Genomic DNA, 13,393 nt, shown 5'->3' with positions numbered 1-13,393 from the left:
ATATTGCCTGTCTTTGTTTCCTTTTGAGTGAAATAAATGACTCCTAACCTGGATATATTCCTCTGGAGGAAGGGGATGAGGGTGCATATGGTGCCAATCCTTGGGCTAATATCCTTAGACAGGTAACAGGGTTCAGACAGACAGCAACAGGATCCAACAACCACCAAGCATATTTGCAAAGCTGTGAGGTCTTAGATGAGGCTATTTAATGCAAAATCCAAATGGCTAAATCTTCCAGGTTACAGGCCAAACTGGAGGGCATTTTTAGCTGCATAAAACTAACTGGAACCACTTGAAAGAAAGAAAATTTGCCAGAAGTGTTTAATCATACTGGTAACCTAATTGTTTTTTATTCAACTTAGGACAGTGTTTAGGAAGTTGAATCCATGTGTGCAGCTTAGGAAACCTTACACAAGCTCAGAGAGTCGGGGAGAATCATAAACATCTCATTTAGAAAGTTTGGTGTGTGTGTCTCATGTTTTGACATCACTGCTCAGGGACGGGAAAGCCATTGTCAGACAGTGGAAAGTATACTTTTTTAAAAGGCCTGACAAAGCAAGACATGAGAAGCTGATTCTGGTCTCCCTATGATGAGGAGGCATATTTTCCATGAGAATTTTCTTGATCACTTTTGTATGCTGCTGCTGCTGCTGCTGCTAAGTCGCTTCAGTCTTGTCTGACTCTGTGCGACCCCAAAGACAGCAGCCCACCAGGCCACCCGTCCCTGGGATTCTCCAGGCAAGAACACTGGAGTGGGTTGCCATTTCTTTCTCCAATGCATGAAAGTGAAAAGTGAAAGTGAAGTCGCTCAGTCATGTCTGACTCTTCACGACCCCATGGACTGTAGCAGTCCAAAACTCTGTAACTCATGACTCATTCAGTGAGCTCCTCATGTGGTAACACATCAACAGTTGACATGTGCTGCTGCTATGTGTGTGTGTGTGCATGCTCAGTCATGTCTGATTCTTTGTGACCCCATGGACTGTAACCTGCCAGCTCCTCTGTCCATGGGATTCTGCAGACAAGGGTACTGGAGTGGGTTGCCAGGCCCTTCTCCAGGGGATCTTCCCAACTAAAGGATGAAACACATGTCTTCTTCTATGGCTCTTGCATTGGCAGAGAGAGTCTTTACCACTAAACTACCTAGGGAGCCCATACTGCTGTTAAATAAAGTGTATTTTAGAAGAAAAAGCATGCACTGGAAGTATAAAGACCTGTTGATCAAGTTCTGGTTCTGCTTCTTGCTAGTTCTGTGAGTTTATACAGGTAATTCAAACTTCTTGAGCCTGACTTTCCACCTGCATGGGACTGATGCCTTCTCAGACACCCATGGAGGTTTTAAGCTAAACTCCATGGAGGTTTTAAACTCTTTAATCAATTGAAAAGTATGTGCAAGCTATAAAGCCCTCTGCAAATATAAGAAATTATTTTTATGTCACTGTGACAGAACTTAATGTTCTAGGTCGCTTTATTTTTATCTGGTTGTTTTAGTTTTACTCTTGCTTGCAAGTCATGTAGACGGTATACGTGTGCTGTAATTCACCAAAGCAAAATCTCCAGCTTGGCGTAAGCCACATTTGGAAGAATATGATAAAAATGGTTTCTTTTGGATTGTATGCCCATCTGAAGTCTTTTTTGGAATGTAATTCCGTGAGAAGCAATTATGGCACTAGCAGATATTCCGAGAATTCATGAATCCCACAGCCAAAGCTATGATTTGCTGCTTCAATACCAGACATATTTGGCAGGCTGTAATTTGGAAGCCACAATGTGGGGTGTGTGTGTGTGTGTGTCTGTGTCTGTGCCTGTGTCTGTGTGCGCGTGCGGGCACCTGCTCAGTGCTGTCCAACTCTTTGTTGACTGTAGCCCTCCAGGTTTCTCTGTCCATGGGATTCTCCAGGCAAGAATACTGAAGTGGATTGCCGTTTCTTCCTCCAGGGAATCTTCCTGACCCAGGGATCCAACCCGCATCTTACATCTCCTGCATTGGCAGGTTGATTCTTTACTACTTGTGCCACCTGGGAAGCCACAATACTGGCTGCTTTTGAGGTTCTAAATGGGAGCATTTGCACTCAGTGAGGCATTGCCTGCTCCCACCACTTGGGAGAGATGGGACCCAGATTCCCGGGGATTTCTTCAGACAGTCTTTTTCTTCCTTCCTCATGGACCTTAACAGTATACCTTTCTGGATTAAGAGATGACAGTGTCTAAGGGTTTTTCCCCACCCCTCAGGTGTTTGATGTGAGTACTCTATAAAAGTGCCTTATATAAAAACCGTTCTGAAGCAGCTCAGAATATTTCAGTGCCAACCTTACACAGCCTGTCATTCAAATCTTTAATGATGGGTTTATGTGAAAGTGACTTCTCTACACTATCCTTTGCTTCATCTTAGATGGCAGCGTGGTTCTTCCTTTGAAGAAAAAAAAGCACTCAAGAAGACGGTTCCTTCAGGCAAATAGCATGGTTCAGTTACTGTATCAAATGAAATGTATATAGACAAAAAGCTACAAACAGCAGCTTGAGCAGAAGTGGTAATGTAGGGCTAGGTATGCGATGGTGTGTGTGTGGGGGGATCAGGCATTCAGCCCTGGCCAAATGTCAGTCAGTGCAGATAAGGAAGATAAAACTCTTCTGCCTCAGTGGGAACTGTGTAATTTCACTCTGCCTTTCCAATACATCAAAGCTAGTTTCAGAGACTACAGCATTCCCAGATACCTTCTAAAGAATCATAGAATGTAAGAAACAGAGGTCATGTGACTTCCAGATAGACACTGGGATCCTTCTGTAACACCCAGTTGGAACCAGATGTTCCAACCACAGCTGGAATATGCCTAGAGATGGGATGGTACCCCCTTCTGGAACAACTCAATCTATTAATGGACAGTTCTAATGTTAGGAAATGAAGTATTTTGTTTTAACTTTTCCCAGTGTCTAAACTATAGGAGATGTCACTACCTGAGGTCTTTGTCGATTCTGAATATTCAACCAGTGACAATCCAATCTAACCATTGTCACCTGGCACAGACCTCCCCTCATTACTCATAAAGCAATCAGGCGAAGTTCTGCCCATGATATGAGTCTAGCTCTATGTTCTAACCTATGGATTACCCCTTTAAGTTTATCCTTACTGAAAAGAAATAAAGCCAATTTAGCATATTTTTTTTCTTACTGATGCCATGCTAGCTTCTAGTGATCAGAACTGTTTTGAAGTGTACAGAAAAACTGTTTTCATATTCCTTTTGGGACTTTTGCCCATAATACACATTAACCTCCCAGTTTAGTTTGTGGACTCTGCCTAAGTCCTGCTTTGGAAAGTTGAATCTATATTTGGGTGTGTTCTCTCTGCTAGTGCTTTTCCCACTCTTCAGGGTTCCTCTGTATCTTATGTATATATTGCTTTACTTCTCCCTGGATAATATTTTTGCTTAATGTGCTTGTCATGAGAGTCATTATCTCTGCATTCATTTCAGCCAACATAGCCTCATATTTTAGTTTTGAATGTCCTTACTGTCTTTGCTCAGGGTACAGGAGTGATTATTTGCAAGCAGGCTGTGTTTGGCTGACAAGCCACAGTCTGAATGATGTGCACACACAAAAATACAAATTGCATTATTTGGATCTGGGTGTGAACTGGCCTCATTAGCGGCCAATCAACTAGTAGTCTATAACATAACATGTGGATTCAGAAGCAAAAAATAACTTCTGAATTTTGGTTCAGGTCTTCCTGTTGGATAAATTATTCATTCCCTAGTGTACGTTTTGGGAATAGTGACTCAGCTGGTAAAGAACCCGCCTGCCAGTGCAGTAGACGCAAGAGACACAGGTTCAATCCCTGGGTCGGAAAGATCCCCTGGAGAAGGAAATGACAACCCACTCCAGTATTCTTGCCTGGGAAATTCCATGGACAGAAGGAACCTGGTAGGCTACAGTCCGTGGGGACCACAAAGAGTCACTCATGACTGATTGACTGAACAGACACACATGCAGTATATCTTTATAAGAGAAAATGACTAATGATTATGCTTATCTTTGCATATCCATCACAGAGCTAATATGGACTATTTATCCTAAAATGACTGAAACTGTTATAGCACTAAAACAAGATATATTGATATAATGTTGTAGTATGCAAAAACTAACCTAAAGACTATCTTATTCTCTTTAAAAGACAAAGTTTCATTCCATTCCCATAAAAGGTATATACAAAATTACCATTATAATATTATATATCATTCATATATATGCCTATATATGATACATATTATCCTGTTAGCATAAAGAAAGCCTCCTAGGTGACCAGTAACATGAAAGCCTGCAAAATTGAGTGTTTTCCTTACCTGCCATTGGTTCAGATTTACTTTCACTGAATTCATGGGGCAGCTGCATCCTGGAAATGCCTATTTACACTGGCCATGACTTCAGCAAACAGAGGTCCCAGTGTGTCTCTGAAACTCTTCTATGAAACTCCCACTGAAGTCTGGATACCCATGGGTTGAGGACAGTTAGTTCCACTGATCAAGGTCTGGTTTCTTCTGCTTTGTTTGCCTTGACTGTGCTTAGCTTCCATCTGTCTGTCATCCTAGAATAGCAGCCAGAGACAGCTTATGTGGTATCTCTTGGGCAGGAAGGTTAAGTCCCCTGGCACGGATTGCATTCAGCAACTAAATAAATAAGACAACTTGGAGATGGGCTTTTATTCATAAGAAACCAGATAGCCTTTTTGATGATAAAATATTTATTCCCTATTATCTTCTTGTTGCCAAGACTACTGCTTATGGCTCATTTCTTAAAAGGACTTGAGTGCTAAAGAGGTCACAGGAATTAGTAAGGTAATTTTGATTTTGAAAAATATCTTGAATGAGATTATGTTGTCTAAAACTGAGTGTGATTTGCCATTTAATGTTGATTGAGATCACGCCATGTCCCACTTTAGTTCAATACTTCCTTTTTTTAATCATTTTTTTTCTCTAAGAAACAGTATCTTCACTTTATAGCTAAAGAAAGTAACCAAACATGTAGTCATTTTTGAGGCAGCTAAGTGAATTAATCTATGTGAATTCATGTAAGTGTTTAGAAAATTCTAAACTTCTCCAAATGAATATTTTGTAATAGTTTAACACACTTTTATTATTTTATCTATTTACAAAGTACCAGCTAGGTCCTGCAGAAGACCAACAGGTATTAGGATCTCAGACCGGCACAGGCATTGTTTAGTGGGGTATTAGTATGGAAATATCCAGTACTCTTGCCTGGAAAATCCCATGGACGGAGGAGCCTGGTAGGCTGCAGTCCATGAGGTCACAAAGAGTTGAACACGACTGAGCGACTTTACTTTTACTTTTCACTTCCATGCATTGGAGAAGGAAATGGCAACCCCCTCCAGTGTTCTGGAGAATCCCAGGGATGGGGGAGCCTGGTGGGCTGCCGTCTATGGGGTCGCACAGAGTCGGACACAACTGAAGCAACTTAGCAGCAGCAGCAGTATGGAAATACAGACCATCCTACAACCAAAGCAGACTCTGATAAGCCCTGTGTCAGGAGTAAAAAGTGCTAGAGGAATATGGTATTCCAACCGGGAGTATCCAAGAAGACTTTGAGGAAATGCTTTCTTTGAGTTGGAACTTGATAAATAATAAAAGTAGGTAACATTTTTGAGTGCTTACTAAATGTTAGAACTGTTCAAAATACTTTAAAACTTATAAATATTTCTTTAATTCTCTAAAATTAACATCACAAGCGAAGTCTTGTTGTAATTCCCATTTTATAGTTGCACAAACTGAGGCACATGCCAGTTAAACAATTTGCCAAAAAGGTCGTAGAACTAATAAATAGTGGCGTGAAGACTCAAATTCAGGAGTCTTGCACCAGAAGGCTTTTTGTCATTCTTAAAGGAGACAAGAATATACAATGGAGAAAAGATAGTCTCTTCAATAAGTGGTTCTGGGAAAATTGGACAGCCACATGTAAAGAATGAAATTAGAACACTCCCTAACACCATACACGAAAATAAACTCAAAATGGATTAAAGACCTAAATGTAAGGACAGACACTATAAAACTCTTAGAGGAAAATGGACAAAACACTCACATAAATTACAACAAGATCTTTTTTGACCCACCTCTTAGAGTAATGAAAATAAAAACAAAAATAAACAAATGGAATCTAAAGCTTTTGCATGGCAAAGAAAATCATAAACAAGACAAAAATACAACCCTCAAAATGGGTGAAAATATTTGCAAACAAAGCAACTGACACGAGATTAATCTCCTAAATATACAAACAACTCATGCAGCTCAATATAAAAAAAAAAATGAACAGCCCAATCAAAAAAATGGGTGAAAGACCCAAATAGACATTTCTCCAAAGAATACATAGAGATGACATAGAAACACATAAAAAGATGCTCAGTGTCACAAATTATTTGTTAAAGAAGTGCAAATCAAAACTACAATGAGATAAGTCCTCACATGATCAGAGTAGCTATAAGCAAAAAAGTCTATGAACAAAAATGCTAGAGAGGATGTGGAGAAAAGAGAGCCCTCCTCTATTGTTGGTGGGAATGTAGATTGGTACAGCTGCTAAGGAGAATTGTACAGCATTTCCTTAAAAAGCTAAAAATACAACTACCATATGGCCCAGCAATCCCATTCCTGGGCATATACCGAGAGAAAACCATTATTCAAAAAGGTACATGCACCCCAGTGTTCATTGTAGCACTGTTTACAATAGCCAGGACACAGAAAGAACCTAAATGTTCATCAACAGAGGAACAGATAAAGAAGACGTGGTGTGCATATACAATGCAATATTACTCAACCATAAAAAGGAATGAAAATTGTGCCACTTGCAGGGACATAGATGGACCTAGAGACTATACAGAGTGAAGTAAATGAGAAAGAAAAGAACAAATATATATTAATACATATATGTGAAATATAAAGAAACTGTACAGATGGACTTATTTGCAAAGAAAAAATAGAAATATCGATATAGAGAACAAATATATGGATACCAAGGGGGGAAAGGAGGAGGTGGGATGAATTGGGAGATTGGAACTGACATAGATGTATATACTACTATGTATAAAATAATGAGAATCTACTATATAGCACCAGGAACTCTACTCAGTCCTGTGTTGACCTAACTGGGAAGGAAATCCCCAAAAGAAGGGATATGTGTATACATATAGCTGATGTATAGCAGAAACTAACACAACATTGTAAAGCAACTACACGCCAATAAAAATTAAAAAAAAAAAAAAAAGAAGAAGAAAAGAAAATGAAAAGCATTCCAAGCAGACTTCACAAATGCAAATTGAGAGAAAGCTTGGAAGGTTCAAAGGACAGAAAGAATGCCAAAAGAAGTGCTTAGCAAAGATGGTGAGAGGGGTATGAAACAAGGTTTGAGAGAGCGTTGTATTTGAGGGAAAAGTATTTGTGTTTTTTTCTAAATGAACTGGGGAGTCATTGGAAGGTTTTAAGTATGTTTTATTTATTTATTTATTCATGTATTTATTTTTGGCTGTGCTGGGTATTTGTCACTGCACGAGCTTTGCTCTAGTTGTGGTGAGCAGGGGCTACTTTCTAGTTGCGGTCCCTGGGCTTGTCATTGCAGTGGCTTCTCTTGTTGTGGAGCATGGGCTCAAGGCATGCAGGCTTTAGTAGCTGCAGCACATGGGTACCGTAACTGCTGCTCCCAGGCTCTAGGGCATACGCTCAGTAATTATGGCACACGGGCTTAGTTGCTCTGTGACATGTGGGACTTTCCAAGATCAGGGATTGAACCCGTGTCTCTTGCATTAGCAGGTGGATTCTTTACCACTGAGCTTCCAGGGAAGCCCTTAAGTATGTCTTAAGTAGGTAAATGACTTCAGTTCAGTTGCTCAGTCGTGTCTGACTCTTTGCGACCCCATGGACTGCAGCATACCAGACCTTCCTATCCATCACCAACTCCCAGAGCTTACTCAAACTCATGTCCTTTGAGTCGGTGTTGCCATCCAAGCATCTCATCCTCTGTCATCCCCTTCTCCTCCCACCTTCAGTCTTTCTTACCATCAGGGTCTTTTCAAATGAGTCATAAAATGGCTTATGCGTTTATATTTTGCAAAGACCACTCTGGGTAATATATGGAGGATGAATTATAAGGGGACAGAAATGAAAGCAGGAAATCAGTTAGGAGGCAAATTGCAGCAGTCTGGACAAGATATATGGCCTAAACCTTGAAGGAGGAGAGATGGATGGATTAGGGTTACATTTTGGATGCAAAGTTAAAAAGATTTGAATTAGGTGGAAGAAAAAAGAAAAGAAAGGCACCAAGAATGACCCCAGAATTTTGGGTTAAGTAACTGAATGGTGTAGTGCCAGTAATGAGCTGGAGAGAACTGGCTTGGGGACAGGGGGAGTTATAAGTTCTACTGTAGACATAGTGGGACAGCTCTGGGGGTGACTTGGGTTGCCTCTTTAAGGATACTAAAGTATGGATGAGAGAAATGGAACAAAGAGGAATTACAGATATATGACTGACAGATGTGATATGTATTAGGTTGAAAGCTCTGATAACTTCAGGTTTTGAGTCTGAAAAAGTAGAAAAGAAGCGATCCCATTAACCTACATGGTACAGTAGAAGTTTGGCAAAGAGCAGGATTAATTTAAGCCAAGGAATCATAAGAAAATTCCCAATTGAATACTGGAAAAGGATATAGGCTTTAGAATATGGAAGACTTGGGTTTGAATCCTAGGTGAGCCATTTACCAAATGTATGTAACAAGTTTCTTAGTTGCCCCAGCCTCTGTTTCTTATCTAGGTATTCAGAGACTCTCAGTCATGTCCAACTCTTTGCAACCCCATGGACTGTAGCCCACCAAGCTCCTCTGTCCATGGGGTTCTCTTGTCAAGAATACTGGAGTGGGGTGCCATTTCATCTTCCAGGGCATCTTCCCCACCCAGGAATGGACTCCAACTCTCTATATCTCCTGCACTGGCAGGCAGATTCTTTACCATTAGCACCACCTGGAAAGCACTTCTGATCTAGAAAATGAGAGAAATAATAATGATAAAGATTAAACATAATGATATATGCAAATGCTTAATACATAAGAATCATTCAATAAATACTATGATCACTATCTCTTATAATTTGTGTTATAATAATATCAATATAAAAATAACATTACCTTTTGGGATGTGTCATTTCTGTTGATTATGACTAAGATGATAACATTCTGGTCATTAGTTCCTTTTAAACAATGATATGAACCCAGATTTTATATTCAACTCTTTTTGCTATATTTAATCATCAAGACAAATTGCATATTATTTATGCACTTTCCCCTACTTACAGATCAATACACTAGGCTCAGAAAGGGAACTATGTCTAAGGTTATACAGCTAGGAATTGGAGCCTACCTGGATCTGACACACTTAGATCAACTTGTTGCAAATAATTCTGAATTCTTCCCCAACAAGTCAGTATAAGATAACAGTACCATTGTATCACATTGCCAGTTCTCTGATATCTATGCTGAGAGAATAAATTCTGTTTTATAAAAATGTTATTAGCAAATGCCACCAGGGTTATCACAGTGTCTCATGGAATTTTCTAGTGCTGGACAATGTTCCACTCAAGGCCTGTCTTTGGATGACATGAAGAAAAGTCTTCAGTTCTCAACCATTGACAAATATGGTAAGTATACAGATTCATCAGATTGACTAAGAAAACTACCCCTGAGAAGGTGATATCTGTTTGCTAATGAGGGAGAGAAGATTCTATTTTGTAATAAGTAGAAATGAAGGGTACTTTTAAAAACATTATAAAAGTGGGAAATTTGCTCTTGTAAGTCAGAAGTCTAGTTGTCTTTGAGTTTAATAATGTGCACATAAGTTTGTAAGTGTATGTACAAGTATATGGGAGTGCATGTACATGTGGAAAAAGTACAACTCTTATGAAAATATTCTACATCTCATGACATCCCAACCACCTTGCTGCCACCTTATTGAGTTCACTGCCTCTAAGCCCCACATCACAGAGATGTAGGGAAGAGGAGAAAACAAGACATGAGTTTCCACAATTGCACCATATCCTAGGGAAGTGTTTCCTCTTTAGCAAGTACCCCAGGGTAAAATGTGAACCCAGCTATTCTCTCAAAAAGCTGGAGAGGAGGTAAGGCTCTCACTGATGGGATCTATTTTGCACAGGACTACTTTAGAAAGAATTAATACAGCTCTTTGAAATAATTAGCACAGTCCTGCGCTTGCCCCTGGAAGCCAAAGGATGGGCAATAACTGTTATCATCAGCTCCCATATTAAAGTGCCAGGCCTGTGACATCCTTTCTCCAACCTCTAAGCCTGAAAGGCTCTATATTTTTTTGGAATTTTAGCACAATGGGTTCATTTATTCATGGGAATTTCCTTTGACAATATGTAGAACTGAAAAATAAAATGTATGTCAGTTAAATAGATCAGATTTATTACAAGAACTGGGTTTGTGGAAGAATAAATCATGTTATGTTCCTAGCTCTGTGTTATTGATGCCAGTAGACCCTGCAGCTTTGGGATCCTCACCAATGCACTTTGTCTGCAGAGTATCAGTACCTAAGGCATTAGGAAGCCTTTAAGAAATGAAGGGGAAAGATGTTCTGGATAGATACGACAAACTACTTGGGAACATTAAAGAAAGAAACCTTTGTGCTTCTGACTCCCAGTACATGTCTAGAATGCAGCTGAGGGCTTTTCATCGTCAACTTTATGACATAATTGGCCACTCCAGTAATGGAGGAAAATATGTGCTAAGTGTCACATCGTCACATTTTTTTATAGATATAATATCAGTTTTTCAAACCTTTACAGATGTGACTGCACAACCACAAAACATAGGGCACCCTTTGAAATGTGTGCTTTGACCAGGAGTCTTTCCTTTCTTGGTGGAGTTTCAAGATGAAGCACTTCTTAATGATCTATGATCTAAAGGGATAATATATTGAACAGAATTCCTCAAGATGGAGAAGTTAGACAAAAAAAGATGTAATCATACAAAAGTAGGTTTTTCTTATGTGTATATGTACCAGGGGTAGAAGAAAACATTAGGGTGTTTAAATAGATGAGAGTTCCAGTTGATGAAAAAGATGTTTTCAATGTCTCCTACAAGGAACATCACATTGTATAAGATAGAACCCTTTAATTGCCCTCCATTTCCACTTCATAAACCACTTGTGGCATATAACAGCAACTTTATGAACTGTTTCTTCCCCAAAGAACAGGGCTAGAGAATGCAGATAAAATTAAGTACATAGCTGTACTTGAGACCTTTCACCCTTAAGAAACAAAACACACAAACATGATTCAGTCTTTTCTTAAAGCCATGGTCAAATTTCATTTGGTCCCTCTTAAGCCAACGGACTGCACAAAGACTGTCCCTTCAACTCTGGTGATGATAGTATCAATAATAAATGTCAGCATCTATGTCCTGCTGATTTTGCTACCCATACCCGAAGGCAAGCCTGGCCACACTAGCAAGAAGGATGCTCACAATCAGATTTCCACTGGAGCCCTATGGAGAGAGAGGCATGGAGCATCGTAGACCAGTAAAATTGCATGTGGTACATTAGACAGTTGATTATACAGTAATGAGAAAATTACGAGCTTATTAAAGCATCTATCTATGCCTGGGATGGATTTTCAGCTTCAGGCTGAACAGAAGGAAATATTTTTTCTCCAAGATACAGATTTTTCGCCCACCCAGAGTTAGGATTCAGTAATGTGACTCCCGCTTCCCCTAACTGCAGCTGGCCAGGGCCAGCCCCACTAGCAAAAGGAACCCTTCAAGCAGCATCAGCAGTGGTGGCTCTGCCTTTCCTGAGAGTTTATGTGCTGCCTAAGAGATGCTGATGGAGACCTTTCTTAGGAAAATAAATATGCCCATTGAACTGTGTATCGCCAGATGTCTTAATGAAAATGTGGATGGCTGAGTTGGTTTTGAAAACTCAGCTATCAAAAGAGAGCAAAAGCAGCATTAGCTACTGACAAATGTGCCCATTTTCATAGAAACAATGAATGGCTTCCCTACTCAGAGTGGAAAGGTAACTAACTGCTTCCCTGTGCACGTCCTGCGTTCTCTAGGACTGCGGCCAGATCCTGAGCCACTAGCTCAATTTTCTGGACACACCCAGGCCTAGTGCTTCACTGAGCATCAGATGCCATTAGAATTCAGACCTACGCATTAATGCACACTTAAAAATTGTAGTCTCAGAGAGAAAAGAAAGAACAATCAGAGCCAATCTGATATAGAGAATACTCTGCTTTTCTCTATTGCTATCTGTATCTCCCCTTTCCAGCAGTCATCATCTGTTTCTCACTCACTATGTGTCAGACACTGCTAATTGTCTTATGTATGTTACCAACATTTTGGCTAAGTACTATTACTTCTCCCTTTAACAATGAAGAAACTGAGGTTCAGAAAGGTTAACAAAAGTCACAGAACTGGTAATAGTGGAGCCAGAGCTCAAACCCAGATTTGCCTGACATGAAGCTCATCCTGTTAGCCATCATGATATACCACCTTCCTGAATTATACCCTTCTTTACTCCAAACTGTCACCTGGCCAGCTTGGGTTCACATCAGACTCCCATCATTGATGTTCCTCTGGTCTCAGCTCTCTGTTATCATAGTAAATTTTGCTTTTGTTTTATAATTGCTTGCCAGCAATGGACAGGCAGACTCTTCACATGAACCAGAAGAAGTTGCTTGGCAGCTGTGTGTTGCATTGGGTGAAGCTGTTAAGAAAAATGGGGAAGGGACTTCCCTGGCAGTTCAGTGGTCAACACTCTGAGCCCCCGATGCAGGGCCTGGGTTCGATCCCTGGTCAGGGAACTAGGATCCCACATGCTGCATGGCCAAAAAATTTAAAACAAAAAAGGAAAGAAAAATGGGAGATGGGCTGAAAGGCTAATAAGTAACATCTGAACTTCTTTCCTGATGCAGGCTACGTGTCTGATCCCATGAGCCCGATGCATTTTCATTCTTGCCGGAATAGTGGCAGCTTTGAGGATAGCAGCTGACAGCATTCCACATTTACCTAAGGAGAGTTTTCCTCCAAACTGACAGTAACAATTCCAACCATGGCAGTCTTGCTTCCAATTATAATATTTTACCCTCTAAAGTCTCCTTAAATTGGCTTGCTCATACTGGTCCTATTTAATTCCCTACCACAAGTTGGGCTTTGGATTTGGGGCTGAGGAATGAAATGAAAGAACCAAAACACAATGTATTTGAAGAATTTTTTTTAATTTTGTAAATTAAAAAAATAAATTCATGTTGTTGCTTGGAGATGGGGCCTCAGTCCATGGTGGGGACTTAACAATTATTATGTCTTCCTAGACTGAATTAAGTAGACTTGTGT

The 13,393-nt window shown here is 40.0% G+C and overlaps 1 protein-coding gene across 1 annotated transcript in view; it reads left to right on the top strand.

Annotated features, from left to right (window-relative positions):
* Nucleotides 1–13,052, top strand: part of TNNI3K (TNNI3 interacting kinase) — a 335,099-nt gene extending 322,047 nt beyond the window's left edge. The window contains exons 24-25 of the mRNA XM_052637003.1: nt 9,602–9,681; nt 12,976–13,052. Of these exons, the coding sequence (XP_052492963.1) occupies nt 9,602–9,681; nt 12,976–13,052 (157 nt within the window). The remainder of the gene's footprint in view (nt 1–9,601; nt 9,682–12,975) is intronic.
* Nucleotides 13,053–13,393: the final 341 nt, after the last annotated feature.

This window comes from Budorcas taxicolor, chromosome 3 (assembly GCF_023091745.1).
Source record: "Budorcas taxicolor isolate Tak-1 chromosome 3, Takin1.1, whole genome shotgun sequence".
Taxonomy (NCBI): Eukaryota; Metazoa; Chordata; class Mammalia; order Artiodactyla; family Bovidae; genus Budorcas; species Budorcas taxicolor.
The sequence above is the reverse complement of the archived record's forward strand: the minus strand, read 5'-3'. Positions and strand labels throughout refer to the sequence as shown.